At 38.8% G+C, this 19,065-nt stretch overlaps 1 protein-coding gene across 1 annotated transcript in view; it reads right to left on the bottom strand.

The window, feature by feature from the left end:
- Window positions 1–19,065, bottom strand: part of BNIP3 (BCL2 interacting protein 3) — a 70,524-nt gene that overhangs the window by 25,829 nt on the left and 25,630 nt on the right. Inside the window, exon 3 of the mRNA XM_083135826.1 lies at window positions 11,924–12,008. Within this exon, the coding sequence (XP_082991952.1) occupies window positions 11,924–12,008 (85 nt within the window). The remainder of the gene's footprint in view (window positions 1–11,923; window positions 12,009–19,065) is intronic.

Raw genomic sequence — 19,065 nt, forward strand, 5'->3', positions numbered from 1 at the left:
AGGTGTTCAGTAGGAAACCATTTTGATTCAGTAGGTTTCCGAGAGAAAGAGTAGAGTACAATTGATAACAGTAGATTTTTGTCTACTGTAAACAGTAGAAATTTCCAGCAGGATGAGTGTTTCTTCAGTTTGGGTTTTTAAGTCGACTGTATGCACATAAAGGCTAATCGCAGGGACAGCGACAGGGGTGGGCACAGGTGGGCAAGCGCCCACCCAAAAATTCCTTTGTCCACCCAATCAAATTCAATAAATATATACAATTAGGAAATGTAAATGGTTCTGTAAATATAGGTTGGTCCTCATTCCATGTATATTTTACTTGTGAATATTGTCGATACTATAAAGTTCACAAGCTTCATCCCATAACAAGCTTTGACGTCATTTGGCGAAACTTTTGTCTAGTAAGTAAGTTTACGAAAATTTGAGCAAATATCCTGTTGAAGGAAATCAATTTAAGCTCTTCTTTCTTCTTTCTTAATTTTGTCATGGAAAGCTGAAGGTACTATCAGAACTCTTTTTTAAAATGTGGTCTAATGAACACTGCTATGATTAGAAGTAATCAACAGGCTTAGTAAGTTTTGTGGGATACTCACAATTATAAGGTTTATAATCAAGAGTTATTCAGAATTAGGAGGATTTGGAGGGTTGCAGCTCCCAGCCTTCAATGGAGAAAAATTGCTTTGAAAGCAGGCATATATTTAAGAAAAAGATATTTGGAATATGGAAAAATATTTAAAAAAATATAACTAACCATCTGACATGACTTGGACTAAAGGTTATAGACTAACTGAAACTGTGCATAAATGGAAGTGAGTTCTTGATGTTGTCAGCACCCGCCCTCCACATAAATCTCGGCCTGGGTATGATCGAAGTAATAAACAATAAAAAAATAAAACATCTTCTTCGCCTCGCTTCCTCCAGATACGCACGAAATTATATCGACGACCTTTTTAATTGGGTCCACACTGCAATACCAAGAAAGAAGACATGCGGAATTTTACGTTTGATTGATTAAGTTTTAAAAAAATTACTTCGCTTCTCTTCACTTTTGGCTAATCGCAATGATGATATGATGAAAGTGATGAATGGACACTCACAAAAATACCAATGCTCAGACCGGGATTCGAACCCGGGACCCCTGCATCACTGCGATAACCATTCCGCGGGTAATTTGATGTGCCACTTTTTTATTCTATCACGTTTTTTTACATAGTTGTCATCTTCAAATAATGCAATGTATCTTAAAATAACAATTTTTAATTTGTTCTAATTAATAACGAGTATCCGCAATCACTACCATACCGAGGTAACCAAATTTTAATGTAACAGTTTTGTAGGTTTGGAAAAAATCTATAGAATTACTGAACTGATATAATTAGTGGTTCGCACAATTTACAAGTTATCTTCCAACATATAAATTTTCACTATCTGTTATGCAGTTCTTATGATTAACTTGCATGAATTTCAAAGAAGAGGAAGAAAGGGTGGAAAGAAAGCTTGATTCGAGGGTCTCAGAGACCTATAATGAGGCAGCCAAGTTAAAGGAAAAAATTGCAAATAATCCAGTAGTGATTTTTTTTAAGTTCACATGCTCAAATAGGCTAATTGTCACTAGATCTCCAATTTAAACTGTAGTCCTAACGAGTGTGCATTGGCCTTCCACTGGGAATCAAACCCAGGACCACTTAATTATAAGGCGAGAGCTTTATGCGATCGGAGAGACGGTATACAGAAATAACTCCACAGAAATAACTCCGTCAACCGTATCATTTTATAACATAAAATGCATCCATTTAAGAAGTGGATTACACTATTATTATGATTGGCCCATGGACGTCCGCAGAATTTTTTCAAGGAGGGGCAAGCATGATAATTTGTTCCAGGGGGGACAAACAAGACATATTTCCTCCCTTAATAGTGCTGCCCCCTCAAAGAAACAATGATTAAAATTGAAGCTCTCATGTTCCTACAACATCCACCCTTCCAATAATTAACATAAATTACTGTGAATGAAATGCAATATATGTGTGTAATGTATAAGTTTATGGTATAAGATCCATTTTCCATGGGGACGTCCCCCCTGTTACCTTCTCCTCCTTCCGGACGCCCATGGATTGACCTGACATTTAAACTATTTCTTTCACGTACGGACAAAAATATTTGAGACTTGTATAAAGCAACGTCGTTGTTCGCGGAGCGGAGTTATCTGTTTAGAAAAAAAAATGAAGCCTTGTGGAGTTGAAATTACTACTTCAACTTTCGAAGTGCTACGAACTGTTGATTCTCTATTTGTGGAAAGTAATCAAGACTGATTTTGACTCATTGTTATATTTCAAGTCGATTTTCTGCTAGTTTTGACAATTGGTGAGGTTGAATGGTAATTAGATGAACGTCATGAAGGGACGGACACAAACAACCACAGAGGCACAAAACACCAGAAGGAATATCTTGACTGAGGTTACAGGCAGCAGAGACTCATTTGCCTACAAGAATAGTTTCCAGGTTGTACTATTCAGGAGGGAAGTTGACATTTGAGTGTTCGAAAAGGTCACACTTACAGCCCAAATAATGTGAAAAAGATACGAATTAATGGATACCTTGATTATGTTTGACGAATTCCTTGCTTTCAAATCGCTTTCTACACAAGGTAAGAGGGAGATCTCGAGTGAAAGACAGAGAGAGGGGGAATACATGTTAGTCAAACTCACATAATGCCTTACGTTTGTACCGCCCACCTTAATTTATCAATATACAGCTTCTGCCCACCCGGTCGAAAAATTCTGGCTAATCGGTACTGAACCTACAGTTTAAAGTGAAATCCGAAATATTATGGTATCGAACCCGGGACACACCTTCATTACACGGGAACGACATTACCGCTACACCATCTGGGAGGATGACAAAATCACTGACTGACGCTGGTGCATGAAAAATGCCCATTTTCTTGAAGTGTTCCTGAAGTTATAATGGTGGAACGCAAGGTCATGCATTCCATCAAATGACATGCTTGAAAGAATTCTGACGCGTACCGAGAAGGTGGTGTGGTGGTAACGCTAGCCTGGGTGCCTTCGTGAACCGATGCTAATGAGTTCTGACTACGGCGCCATGCAATCTTGAGCACAGCTGGTAGATTATGACGAAGGAGAAAAAAATAGCTTGCTGCGCGTCGAATGGACGGATTACACAAACAAGTGCCAACTCTGCCACGCTAATCACGTGATGTTGCCATGGCATGTTGTGCATAGCGTTCGTTGAAGCGAAACTGAAGGACGAATGCATGTATAATGAACCACTGTACGCTGTTCTGCTTTGTTCCGTAAGGGCTCATTGTTTTTCCATCCCTGAGCTTCGAAACGCTTTTCCTTTGGTCACACGGCAAACGTGTTGAGGCTTCCTCCAAGAATTAAAGCGCAACAGAAATTTCTGCATGGCCTGTAGATAGCTCGAAACTACACTCCAAATCAGTTACGCTGCTAGAAACATCCTGATAAAAGATACTTTCCTCCAGAAACGGTTATCATACTTTCATACAGAATGAAAGAAACAATTTCCTCAATGTCTGGAAATACCTGGAGCTTGTTTCTCACTGTATTAGCCTCACTGCCGAGGCTTCTTTCAGCGCGAAATTTGAAATTATGTGCCATCATTAACTATCTCTTTTTTATCTCGGAAACTGATAATAGAGTGACGAATGATACCTCGTTTTGTTCAGTATAGTTCACACTATAATGTAATGCCAATGAAAAACACGTGTGCGTTAGTAATTAGAAGAATAAAGAAATGTTCTTGGAAATCTTCGTCGTAATTAACCTAAAGAGACATAAAATAAGAAATATATACGAAATATTATTAATGACAATCTGAAAATGTTTGATTTTACTCTTACCTTCCATTCAGCAAATATAAATCCCAATTATTGATTCATTTGGTTTATTTTACTTTGCTATTCTGCCATTTTTGGCTAATCGCGAAGATGAGGATGAGTGATATGATGAAATTTATGAAGACTCACAAACTACACCCATGCCCGGGCCGGTATTCGAACCCGGGAACCCTGGCGTCGTAGCGAGCAAATCCAAATTATTGATGAAACGAAGAAAGGAACAAGTCCTTTGCGACATTACATTGCGAAGTCCAACAACATTAAGAAACGGGAGATGGCATTTGTTTATAAACTAGTTTTGTGAAAGAATCTAAGAAATTGATCTAAGCTGTAGCCTAACAACAGCAATTTCTCTCCTAACTACAAATTTACAAATATATTTTTGGTAGTTTCACATTTCAAGTGCCTTTCTAAGAAAACGTTCTAATGCAAATAAACAAACACCTGATGTGAAAGAAATACAATACAAAGGCTTGTCGTATTCTGAAGTTACAGGTTCAAAACGTTCGGCAAAAACAAATCAGATGAACTTTCAGTTTAAAACGACGGGGAAGCTCATGAAAAAGGATATGGATGGAAACTTTTGATGTAATGTGAATGACCTCATTATGTAGGAGCGTGTTACGGGTGTTGGATAAGCCCCACATAGAGTACACGAATATATCACGTGCTAGCATTTCTCTGGCATGCAGGGGAGAGGAGTGGGAGAGATACAACGGTTCCCGTTTATCAAGTAATTGTGCTCAGCAAATAACACTGAATGGATTATATCTACTCACGCTCAATTTTAACTGCTTGCGATTTCCTTGGCGGTTCAGCTATTATTATTATTTACGTCATTACATTTGGTTCAAGAAGAGACTACAACTAGGCCGACGCGGGGACCGTCTTTATGGCAGTGACCCTCTGTTGCCGCGTTTACCTACGAAGAAACTTCCGGTCAAACAGCCAATTATACCTACCGCTGTCTCCTTCTTTGGGCAACAAGCGGCAACCTTTTAAACACTCCTCCCCGAACCAGCCAGCAGAGAAACAGGAGTTTGTCAAAAATTGTCGTTCTGCACTGTGATTGGAGACCCTGTTCGTACGGTGGCACAGCTTCAGTTGACTTACGAAAATGAGGGACTTATTCGCGGCTTTAATCCAACCTTCTCCATAAAATGGCGTTCCTGCACGTTTTATGTATGTATTTTACGTTTTTGACTTCTTTAAGAAGCTAATCGCGAGGATGAGGATGAAAGATGATGGATCGATGAAACTGGCCAATACACCAAACTGAAGTTCTCTGTGCGTCAACATTTGGGACTATTTGCCCCTTTCGCATTTTCCAGGCTCAAAAGGACAAAACGTATGACAAACACACACCTACAGAGGGTTATACTGACTGTAGATCCAGACGCCAGAGCCTTGTTGTCCAACGAGGTTGACACTTGGGGTATGACTCGTCGGACCCAATTCAAAAGCCTTCTTTGTCAAGCGCCGTATTTCGTCTTCTGACATAAGCTCGGAATGCTTTCGTGGTTAGGTTAAGCTTGTTAGGTTTAATCTTTCGCCATAAATAGACTACGTTTATTTTTTTTATTTTTTTAAAAAAAAAAAGGTCACTGGAACTCGGCAGTCAAACCATGTTGAGTTAATTCTTTTTTAAACACCCTGTACGAAAGTATTTACCCTGACGTCAGAAGACGAAATAAGGCGCTTCACCAAGAAGGCCTTTGTGTTGGTTGCAATAAGTGAGGCCCTTCACACTAGTGTGCATTCAGGAAAGATCACCCCTTACACCCCTCGATGAAACTGATGGTGAAGTGACGCCCAGGACTCGAACCTCGGTGATAAGATCATCAGTCCAGTACGCATGGTACGAAATGAGCGTACAGCATGTTTAGGTGGAAGGTAACAATTTCAACTTCTCGGTGTACAGACACCAGCAATAAAAATGTGTCATCTAGATCCTGAAATACTCTAACTAACTAACTCTCTAGCCTTCTTAAACCCGAAGGTTCATGGCTGCAGCAACACAGGCCTTCCATCTTTCCCTATCTTGAGCAAGTTCTATATACTCTTTTCCATCCCTACCGATTTCCCTTAGGTCCATCTCAACGTTGTCCCTCCATCTTCGTCTTGGCCTTCCTACAGGTCTCTTACCATCAGGTATTCCAACAAGAATCCTGTAAACTCCCCTTTCCTCTCCCATTCGTGCCACATGGCCTGCCCACCTAAGTCTTCTTGATTTAATTATTCTAATAATATCTGGACATGAATACAAATTATGTAGTTCTAAATTATGTAACCTTCTCCACTCACCTGTCTCCTCATCCCTTTTAGGTCCAAAGATTTTCCTAAGGATCTTATTTTCAAATACTCTCAATTTATGTTCCTCTTTCAATGTAAGGGACCAAGTTTCACATCCATATAATACTACAGGCAAAATTACTATTTTGTATATTTTAACTTTTAGTTTCTTAGATATTAAACGAGAAGACAAAAGTTTATGAAGAGAGAAGTAACATGCATTTCCTGAATTAAGCCTACTTTTTATTTCCTCTTTAATATCATTTTCATTTGTTAATATTACTCCTAAGTATTTGAATTTGGAAACTGGTTCAAACGAGTTGTTATCAATAATTAGATTTTGATTATTACCTAACACTTGGTTTTGGCCTGTAAGCATATATTTAGTTTTCTCTTTGTTAACTTCCAAACCTATCTCTTTAGCAGTTTTGAAAAATATTTTAGCATTATTCTTAATTGTATTCACATCATCCCCCAGTAAGTCTACATCATCTGCATATGCTAACAACTGAGTCACACCATTTAATTTTAGTCCTTCTTTAGTTTCTTTTACCTTCCTTACAGCATATTCTAAGGCAAAATTAAAGAGCAATGGAGATAATGCATCTCCTTGTTTTAACCCATCATGAATTGTAAATTTGTCAGACATATTAATACCCACACGAATTTTACTTTCTGTTTCACTGGTGCATATTTTTATCATACTAACAAGCTTCTTAGGTATTCCAAACTCTACTAATATATCATATAATTTATCTCTTTTGACTGAATCATGTGCTTTTTTGAAATCAATGAATAGCTGATGGACATTTTGATTATATTCCCACTTTTTTTAAAGTGTCTGTCTGAATACTCACTTCCCTGAAAGGCGTTGTGTGTGTTGCCTAAAATCTACGGCGGTGGTAGAAGCTTCCATTGAAAATTTGCTATTAAAATCCACTTATTGCCGTAGAGTTAGGCAACACACATAACGCCTTGCAGAGAAGCAAGTATTTCAGGACCTACTGTCCCATTTTTATTGCCGGTGACTGAATTTACGTAATTCGTCAGCTCGACCACATTATCTTTTTGTGATAGCTGTCTGGCGCGCAGAAGTACATACATGTGACTGCAAGTTACCTCGATGAACCTTGACGCATTCGTAATCTTTGCGGATCATTGATAGTAAAATTAACACAATAAAATTGTTCTTGCAGTGATTGAGCTTTTTAATTACTGAGCGTTTGAAAGCATTTTGCATGTCTTTTTCAGAGTGGACAATAGTCACATTAAAAATGGAGCACGCGATCACTTCTTGGACAACCTACTCCGATACCGTTGCAGTACGTGCTCGCGAGCACATACTCAGTTTTATGAATGCGGCCAACTGAGTAAGATTATTACAGTTTTATTTTTATTAGCAGAGTTGCATTCGCGTTTCGCGTTATCTTCTGCGGCGGTTAAAAATACCTGACGAGTATATGGTGCAAAATCCTTTAGTCAGACTGTTACTGGTGCAACTCCGTTCTTAACTTTCCTGGTAATGGAATTCTTGTTTTGAAAAATAAATTACTTTTTCTTACGATAATTTGATAATTATTTTTTCCCAGTAGAAAATAAAACAGTGTACGTGTACGGAAACAAAATTATGCACAAAAATAATGAAAAAGAAAATAGAAATCATTCAAATTTAAACTAACGCACTTCCATGGCGGAGTGGTTAGCACAACGGGCTACCACATCAGGGGTTCCGGGTTCGAAAACAGGCCTCTGCATGGGTGTTCTTTGTGAGTGTTCCCTTATCAATTTCATCGTATCCTCCTCATAGTCGCGATTAGACAAAAGGGGCAGAAAAGCGAAGCTAAATAACAAAAATTAAATCTAATTACGATGTACCACAGTCATTGCTTTATGTTCTTTTGTGGTTTTTGTCTTGTACTGAGTGCAGAATCGTCATGAAAATTCATATTTTCTCGGTGACCTGCGAACAGCCACCACCTATAGGTACTAGAAGAGCGTTAAGCGGTCAACTCTCGACCTCGCCACCGGAGTTTAAGGATTCGAGTCCCAGCCTGGGCAAGGGTGTTTCTGGGACCGTCCCATCATCAATTGCATCTATCAATCTCAACGTCGCGATTAGTGCGTTGACATGCATTTGAATCCTATTTTGAGGAACACTTGCTTCCACGCCCTCTTTCAAATGCTTACGAATTCCTGTTTTACAACGGAATCACGTAGAACCTATGTTGACGGCAATCAAATCACAGTTCTTCCGCATAAGCGTTTGTCAATAACTGACACTGTTCAAATCACATGCGATATCTTTTGGCGCTCAAACTTTCGAACTATGTACGTACAATCCTTCAATATTTCGCAATGAACTATTGGAATTCTCTGGTAAATAAAAAATAAAAATAAAAATAAATAAAATAAAATATCAATGACGATACATTACCCGAGGGGTACATCATTTGCAGTCAATTGTGTTCTGTGCTATTCACATTAAAAATGGCTGACAAAGTCGATTAACCATTTTACTAAATTTTGCATCCAGTTATTCGGTCAGATATGTCTTTGGATTTTCAGTGAGGAATCGGTATGAAATAGTGGTATTTGGAGAAAATGAACAAAAGTTCATAGGAAATCCTCTTTTACACGTATCAAAATTTAAGGCAAAATTTGCGAACAAAATTTTTATTTTAGCACAGCAATTTACTCGCGTAAGAGCCAAATGCACGGCACACTACAATTTTTAACCTTTTTAAATTCATGAAATAAAATGTTCTATGTATGAATACTATTTCTGCTACTCATTTATGTACACTTTCGTCATTAGCGCAATAATAATGTTAGAAAACAACTTTCAATTGATTGATTTATTGAATTAAAATTTTGGGGTGCGTGGGCACATGGACCATTTTGCACCCTTCAATGTATGGGGGAAGATCCCCTTAGCTATAACCCTTACTTCAAAATTCAAGAAATAAAAAGGGGTGTAAAAAGCCCCTTGGGAAAGGTTGTAAATGGGCCTGCATAGGACAAACACAACACATTAAAAAAGGTAAGGATAGTTTAAAACCACCTGAGAAAAAGTGGAAAAGACCTGCTCTTCTCAAAAAGCTAAAAACATTGGCTAAGACACTGTCATCGTCCACCCATAGAAGACAAATCATTGGGAATGTTCAAACCCTGTCTGAGGTAATTAAAATCGGAACATTCGAGAAGAAGAAAATTGAAGTGTATGAATACTTTTAACACTCACTGTGATCTGAATGTTATTTCTTTAACATGCATCCCCTATGCTATTGAGGAGGTTGTGTAAAACTTATTGATCGGATGACCCAGTCTCCATAGACTGCGTGCATTAACAGAAACCTTTTCTTCTATATCTCAGGAGATGTACAGTGTTGGAAATTACGGTAAACTTTACAACATTCTACCGTTAAAATTTAACAGTCTGCCTGTTAATTTACAAAAACGGGACGTACCGGTTTATTTTATTTAAATTTGAAAATTTTATCTTGTAAAAAGATAGATAAGGATTATAAATTGAAGTTGCGTGTACCGAAAATATATGTTTAAAAACAGAATTATTAAAATTATATTAATTTGGTTAACTATTTAATGGACGTTGACACTTTAAAAATTTCTCGAGTTAAGTTCACTTTATAATGCTAATGGGGACTGGATCTAGAGGCTAAAGTGGGATCCAAACCACTATGTGCCTTCACCCGGTATCGAACCCGAGACTCCTTGATTACAAGGCAAAGACGTTAGGGAAGGGTTACAGAGTAGGTAATGAATGTGTAACGAAAAAGAAACAGTCAAGAGAAGCAACAGGTTCGAACATGAAGGTTGGCGACATCCGAGATAATTAGCTTTCGTCCCGTGACATTGACATAGAAGCTTATGGCAGTGACATTAACGGGCGACGATCGATAAGAAAATTAAATCAAACAATGACACCGCGACGCGCTCTCGCAGGGAGGGTGAGGACGCAAGAGTCTGGTGATCGAGCTGCGCTGTGATTCGCCCTGGCCGCGTGCCAGGTAAACATCGGGATCTCCAAGTGCGCGGCGAGTGGCCCTGAGAGGGAGAAGCACGTTTGACTTTCGCAGTAAACGGACAGAAATATCGCTCGACATCACGTAGTTTCTGTAGTAGCTGCAAACGAAACAGTTTTTCACTTCCTGTGAACTTCTGCGTCATGGCATATCCCGGATCTGGTGTACTGCCCGGAAAGAAAGCACGCCATTATTGCATATTGCACGACAGGCACATGTCAGCTGCCGAATTACGAAATGATTAATGCCCGAGAAATTAACAGCGAAAGAACTTCACCGACACCGGAGTCACGAGAGGAAGCTTTTCTATCGGATATCTAAAACCTGACAACCGTATATTGCGGGTCGAAATATAAACGTATATTATTCTTGGATTATCCTTCGATGGATCGTCACGAAAACGTTTTCTTCTTATTATTATTAGTGCGGGATATATTTTTAAAGTCTACACCGGGAAAGCTATTTTGGCATAAAGACAAAATTCAAGTAATATTTGGGAGTTTTTTAGAAAAAAAATATTTATTTAACCCGTAAGGACGCACGTAGTAATGGAATTTTGAAATCATTTCTTCCAATGAGTGCCTAACGCCACCCTGCTCAGTACCTTTCCAGTGTAGTGTTCCGACAGCAGGGACATCGAAACAGCTGTGAGACTTCTTTCGTTCCGCTCGCAGGGCTGTGGAAACACTGGCTGGGTGAATTTCACCCACACCGCGCTCAGTTTGGTATTTCAGCATGTTCTTTGTTTCTCACTTTATCAATTGTGTAATGCAATAAAAATGTTCAAAATTGATAAAATAGGTTTAATCAATAGATGTGGTGTTATTAAAATTGTTTAAAACAATTATGCACTTAACAAGTAACTTTGCTTGTGGATACAAATTACCCAGCGGAGAACGCAGTACACAAGAGTTTGCTTTGTTATGAAAACACTTTTCGCAAACACTGCCAAGAAATTTGTCTTCAGCTAGTGTTTTTTTTAAATAATAATAATAAGTTTATATAGCACATGATTCAGAAGAGAAAAATCGCAATGCATTTCGTCTGCTTGTTCGCAGTTGCACCCATAAATGTCATCGATGACGGAAATACAAATTGTCCATGCTTCCCTCCTAGTACGCTCCCCGCCCCCTTTGTATTGTTCCATGTACAACTTCCGTCCTAGTTTCGATTATCTATTTCTGTCCTAATTGTAAGTACTTTTGCTTTCACGCTGAGTGACAGCACCACATGCACTCACTTACTCTACTATTATAGTGAACCACCAATGATATTAATTCCGACAATGAAGACGATTATTTAAAAAGAAAAAAATACGTATGTATATTGATAATGCATTCATTTGAATGGGGGTTGTTTGGAAAATCCTGTATGAATACATGTGAGACAGAAATAGTTTTATCGCTCGCCAACGTCCAAATACCGTTATCTACTCCAATCCCTGACCACAAGCCAGTTCCGATTTTTGTACACATGGTCTTCCCTGAACGCGAATAACAGAATGCTGCTCTTTCCGTAGTCCCTCAATCAATCTTGACAGCTGATTTACATTTAGATTAATTATGCGGTCAGCCGAGTAATAAACACAACAAATGCCGCAAATTTACTGCGACGAGCTTATACGTATCTTCTTAATAAATCCTCAGCGAAAAAATCCAACTGCAGAACAAGATATATATATACAGTATATATATTGGAATCTTACCTTATATGGATAATTAATATATACGCCCTTCAGATCATCATCGGTGGAGAACTCTGTGTTGGGGCTGTTCGGCGGCGATTTTGGGCTGAAAAAAAAAGGAGGGAAAAGTCAAGGAACAGAATATTCATACCATCTTTTCTTAATTAGTCAGTTTTTAAATACAGATTTGTCGCCACTCTCTACAATGATGCCAGCCACCTAATATGAGGATGTGAAGTCTCAGGTAGATAAGAGAAAGTCTCACCCTCACTGGTCTGAGACAGCTTTCAGACCGAAGTGGCAAACGACACTTGTTGCTTGGAAACGAAGCTACAGATATGACTGTAACCTTTCGTACCGAAATGACACGACAAGCTGCCCTTGTCGGTTGTCTCTTTTGCGTTGTTGGGCCTCAAAGTTCCTTAAAATCAGCTAAAATATAAATTATTTTATGTAGCTGTATAATGATAGAACATACAACCTGGGCCTCCTCGATGGTGTAGTCGTAACGTCGTTGTCTTGTAATCAAGGGGTCTTGGGTTCGATACCCGGTGGAGACACACAGTGGTTCGGATCGCACTTTAAGCTGTGCCCACAAATTGGACTTCTAACCTAAAAGAACTAATTATTTCGTACCGCCATAGTTCTTTGAGTTTGAAGTCTACTTTATGCACAGATAGGCTAGTCGGGACTGGACCAACAGTTTAAAGTTAAATCCAAACCTAGCCATTATGTGCCTCCACTGGGTATCAAACTCAGGACCCCTTGATTACAAGGCGACGACGTGACCACTACGCCATCGGGGAGGCATAGTTATATAATATTGACTATATTTCAATACTCCATCATGGAAGAACGAAAGAGTGGCTCTCTTCCATGCACAGCTGAAGGAACCACTTTGTACCGTGCGTCCATTTCGATCTGCAGCCGAGAGATCGGGAGAAGCGTGGCGGGCGGCACTGACGGAGATGCCGACAATGGCGGCCTGAAATGCCCGCTTATTTTTATGGACATATGCAGACATTTATATAAATATTGCAAAACGAGCACTAACCTGTGTTATAAGAGTATGGTTTTAATTTTAGTAGCTTAGTGACTGTATGTGCCGATGATTTTGACACGCCCACCTCTTGTGAAACACGGCGTAGAGGTTTGTTTGGAGAACGTTCTAACGCTGCACCAATATCATCAAGTTTTTCTTCGGTTAGAATCCGTCGTTTTTGCTTACGTGTTTTAAAATTTAACGATACAGTTTTTCGTAATTTAAGGACAAGATATCTAACCGTATCTCTGTGTGGAGTTGAAACGCATGGGAATTTATGTACAAATTACCTACACACGTCTCTACACGAGTTTGTTTTCACGTAGGTACGTGTCATACATAAAAAATCTTTGTTCTAACGTGAATCTTGCGGCTGGCATTCCAATCGTCTCACTGACACGTCACACATACACACTGCAATAACACAAACAAGTAACTGCAAGTAACCAAGAATAACACTCTTGCGCACAATACGAAATTAACACGCTCTTGGTTTACATTGCTCGCCACTATATTTACAACTCTGTCTTCATCTAGGCGCGAAGGAACAAAAAACTCGAGCTCGGATATTTCGGATTGCGAGGAAGCTCACGAAAACCATTCACTTTTATCGGTTTCGTCTGCAGTGTAATCCTGATACAGTGTTGCACATTCGAAACCTCCAAACGATTCCCATCGCCACAAAACTCTTTCAAGGATATAAACTTAAGCAGGACGTTACTGATCAAAACCATGATTAAAATGCTTTTTTATCTGTGGCTCTTAACATCGTTTCTATAGCGTATTTATTTGTGTATATAAGAGCAGAACTTGGATGAATTACAGAAGAACTTTTGCGTGTTATAACACAGGTTAGTGATCGTTTTGCAATATTTATATAAATGTCTGCATATGTCTATAAAAATAAGCGGGCATTACAGACCGCAAATGTCGGCTTCTCCGTCAGCGCCGCCCGCCACGCTTCTCCCGATCTCTCGGCTGCAGATCGAAATGGACGCACGGTATAAACCGTAAATCTAACTTACTTCTTAGAATATACTAATGAGAGTTGCAAACTCTCATTTACTAGAACAATATAAAAATTTAGCATTGCATTGATATGATCTCTTGTAAAACGAACCTTAGAAAACAATGCAACTTTTCACACCGAAGTTGTGACAGTATTTGTTTGGGTCATTGTAAGCCACCATGAGCCACGTACAGCTTGTTACCTCGGTACGAAAGCTCGCTAGAAGAAATTATACCACCATTGTAAACTGAAGTGCTTCGTATTCAACTACGCAGTTGGACGGAAATACTCATGTAAATAGTATTTCGTAAGCGTTATTCAGTGTTTGGAAGTAATGAGTTACTTGTGAAGTGGTTACAAATAGTTACTTTCTTCATGTATTAGTGACTAACGAGTTTTTTAATGAGTAACTGTAATTGGGTTAATTTTTCAGATGAAGAGTAACAAAATCAAGTTACTTTACGAGTTATTTATTTTCCTGTGCATTTTAGATAATTGGATAGCAAAGAACAAATTTGTTGTTTGCTAAAAATAATAGACATAGATTTTTAATTTCCATAAATATGGAAGCGGCCCCGGCGCCCACCCAGCGTCGAATAACATGGGTACCTGGGGGAAACCCTGGGGGGTAAAGGCGGTCAGGGTCGTGATGCTGATCACATCACCCTCACTCACGACCGGATCAAGAAAGTGTGGGGCGTTACCCCCACACCCCCTATACGCCTTCATGGCGTCGTGCTAAACACAGGGGAGCACTTTACCTTTTCTTTTACCTTTATATTTATTATGATCAAATGTGTTTCCGTTACGTAGTTTTTTTTTCAAGTTTAAGGGTTTGCTGCCCTGAATTTCCTTGCCTTTATATTTTTAATGTTTGCATATCAAGTGAAAAGTCACAAAAAAAACATGTCAGAAAAAAAACGTTTCCGGTTCAGGCAAGCAACTCGTTCAACGAATTACAAATTATCTAAAATGAAGAAACTGTAAAAGCAACTTAGTTAGTTTTTAAGGTAGACATACTTGTAACTGAGTTACATTTTAAATTGAATGACTGTAACAGCGTTACTTTTGGATGAAGTAACTGCGACTGTTACTTTTCAAAACGAAATTTTCCAAGACTCGCATTAGTACAACTTGATCTGTTCCTAAAGCCTGAAATGTTTAAGTACCGATTCAAGTATATAAAGTCACGCGCCAACCAAACCCTCCAAATCCATTTTTTAAAATGAGATAAAATCAAAACAGTGCTTAGTTTCAATACCCGCTATACCAACGACGCATTTCAAAATTTTCAGAATCAAAACTTGCCAAATTCCTTCGTCCAATCAAAACGTGCTATTGGATGGTGTGGCCTTCTCCTCCTCTTGGGTTATTTCATTGTGTTTCAATGTGGAGGAGCAATGATGTTTCATACCAATAATTATCATTACAGCTGATACAATGTTTCCATTACTTAGGTAATGAATCTAGTTGTAAACGCGTACACAAATTAAGTTTACTTACATTTCTTACTTTAGTAAAATAACAGAAACCCACTGCAAACATGCATATTGTTGATTTGAGTTGGTGTTTTTAGTCCACTTTATGCACAGAAAGGCTAATCGGGATTGGGCCTACAATTTAAAGTGGGATCCGAACCACTATGTGGTCCCGCTGGGTATCAAACCCGAGACCCCTTGATTACAAGGCAATGACGCTACCACTGAGCCATCGGGGAGGCCCCATTCATATTATAGACAGTTGAATTTGGAAAAACAAAATCCGCCAAATGGTTATTTTGGTATCAGAATCCGCCATTTCCAACATTTCCCTGAAGTTTGCTTTTTATGAACAAAGACTGGCCTTCACGATGGTGTAGAAGTAATATCGTCACTCTTTAATAAAGGTTTCAATACCCGGTAGAGCCACATGGTGGTTCAGATCTCGTTTTAAACTGTAGGTCCAGTCCCGATTGGCCTTTCAATGCTAAAAGTGGACTTAAACAATCAATGAACTCATGAAATTCTGCAAAAATAATTACTGTCATAATGCAAAATCAAGAATTGAAAACGAGTCGCTTACACGGATAATATATTAAAAAATATATTTGAAATTGGATTTGATTGTAATTCTGTTTTAGAAAAATATTTTGATTTATTGGCTCCGGTTTGCTAGGTACAGTTTTTCGCATTTCCTGAAAATTTGACTGTGATGGATGTGAAGGGTTTTGATTCTAGGTGCCTCAAATCCGCATACGATTTGATGAATAACGCAGTGGCTTCCGTTGGGGCTTTATAGATTCCAGAATCAACTGCAGTAATTTTAGAACCTGCTACATGGATTCCTGAGCAGACACGGGAACTTGAAGGTGAATGAACACGGGCTCTGCATCACGTGGAGGTTTTCCCCTGCCAGCGCTGGCATTTAGAGACATTAATTTTCGTCCTCTCGCACCCTCCCTCCTCTTGGTCTGCTTGCTTCTCCCGAATTTGCAGCCCACGTCCATTAAACTATCGACACAAATAACGTAATTCACTTTCTGGAACATTCATTTTGGTCTCCAATGCTTTTATCTTTACTTGATCTCTAACTTTTCATCCTTCTCAAATTGTATTCATTTGGCAATTTCTACTCTAACAAACTCTCTAGCCTTCTTAAACCCGAAGGTATATGGCTGCAGCAACACAAGCCTTCAATCTTTCCCTATCCTGGGGAAGATCAATCCACTCCTTACCAACTTCATTCAGGTCCATCTTAATATTATCATTCCATCTTCGTCTTGGCCTTCCTACAGGCCTCTCACCATCAGGTTTCCCAACTAAAATGCTGCAAACTCTTCTCTCCTCTTCCATTCGTGCCACATGGCCAGCCCCGTTAAGTCCTCTTGATTTAATTATTCTAATAATTATAAGAATCCGTCTCTACTCTGCAGATAAGTTTTCGATGTCCAAAGTAGGTAAGGCCTTGGTGAGAAAAAAAATCGGAAATTTCGATTTCCATGTTTTCTATTTCCCACATTAGTAGGTTAAGAATCGTCAATTCGTTATAATTACGTTTTAGACCGCCTTCTTGGAAGCAACTATTTTTTTTAAATTCAACCATAGAATTTTAAATGGACATGCGGGTCTTCAATCATGTGATCACTTGAATTCATGTACATAGAACCCAAGGACTATTTAGGGGGGCCCAGGGGTCCTGACCCCCCCCCCCGAAAGATTTATTGAGTACGAAAATTAAATAATGAAAATATACTCGTTTAGCATTTGTTGTATAATTTCCTCTGAACTTATTGTAAGACAAGGATTATATTGCGATCATACGGCTTTGAAGGACAGGAAGGACGTATTTAGGGGTCCGGATCCCCCCCCCCCCCACACACACACACAGTCGAAATACTTAGGTATGAAAATTAAATAATGAAAATATACTCGTTTAGCATTTGTTGAATAATTTCCTCTGACTTTTTGGAAGACAAGGATTATATTGGGATCATACTGCTTTGAAGGACAGGAAGGACGTATTGAAGGGGGGTCCAGGGGTCCAGACCCCCGAAAGACTCACCAAGTACTAAAAATAAATATAGAAAATAGTAGTATTTGTTACATAATCGATGGTTATTAATTTCCTCTGAACTTTTAGAAGGCAAGCATTATATTGAGATCATACGGCTTTGAATGACATTACAAAGAAGATTTATGTACACTACTACTCAAAATAACATGCATAAAATTTTAATCAGAAACTTACTTTTCTCCAAGTACATATAACATAATTTTTATTATTCGATAAACATTCAATTATTCATCTATTTGACATTAATTTTATTTGCCAGGGCACTTGTTTTTATGTAAAATATTCCGATCTTAACTACAGGTAAGCTACGTGCACTCTTATATCTCTATTCTTATACAGTCTTTTTTTCCTAATCGTGTAATAATAATATAATATTAATTTATGCATTGTAATTAGTATTAATTTGATTTATAATTACTTTAATATAAACATTATTAGTATTATTATTAATATTATTATTATTCCTGCGACACTTGGTTCAGCCCCCCCCCCCCGAAACATATTTCTAGATACGTGTCTGATAGAACTGTACTACAAATCCTATAGGAAGTACTTTTCCCTTTATCTTGACTATATACAGTCTTCTACTTCCCCATAATGTTATCCACCATTGTCCTCTGGTTAGGAGAGAGAGTTCATTTCGCAATAAGATGTCTGACCGGTCATGCTTAGCCAGATAAAATGACGTAGGCAAAACGACTTAGCCGCACGGCTTCCCCAAAATATCAAACTGACTGGATGTCCGTCTGCAAGCTGATATTGAGTTCCCCATGCGGGTTTGGCCCTATTACACACACTGCTTCCTCGCGGGGAAATCCACGTGGAGCAGCACATGAGGAAGTCATCACGTGTAATATCCCCTTAAAGCTTGCGTGATTCGATCAGTGTAGCTGCTTTGTCGTCAGCAGTTTGTTTACAGCATTCCCCAACAGTTAATATTCGAATGATGGAAGCCATGTTTGTCAATGTAAGCGATAACCTTTCTTCTCTCACTATCAGTTTTCCATACACCAACTCATGAAAGTCGTGTTGGTGGTCGTTAATTATGATAAGGACTGTCTGAAGTCGTAAAGGAAAAAGGCACTCGTGACGACGCAAGCACATGCTAGGTCTTTATACTCTCCATGCCACTTGTTGCTTTCGAGTTCACACATTTTGACGTGCGCATGTCTGTTGGATAAGAAAAACAGTTCTGTCGGGGCAACAAAAGATAAAATTGTAATATGCGGCCTTTGATCAAGTAATGGTGTCACTTTTGCACAGTTCCACATTATAACAATATAAGTCACTTAGGATCCAAGTGGCCGTTAGGCGTCGTTTCATAGGTTTTAGTTGGCGCTCAAGTCGATATAACAAGTTAAAAATTGTGTTAATATCATGTATTAATGACCCCTCTAACCAATGAATTTTATAAAATTGTCTGACACATCTTGTTTTAATTATTCAGTATGCGCCTTCCCGATGGCTTAGTGCTAACGTCGTTGCATTGTAATCAAGAGGTCTCGGGTTCGGATACCCCGTGGAGGCACATAGTGGTTCGGATCTCACTTTAAACCATAG

This window comes from Lepisma saccharinum, chromosome 1, assembly GCF_977018435.1.
Source record: "Lepisma saccharinum chromosome 1, izLepSacc3.1, whole genome shotgun sequence".
In the NCBI taxonomy this organism is placed as follows: Eukaryota; Metazoa; Arthropoda; class Insecta; order Zygentoma; family Lepismatidae; genus Lepisma; species Lepisma saccharinum.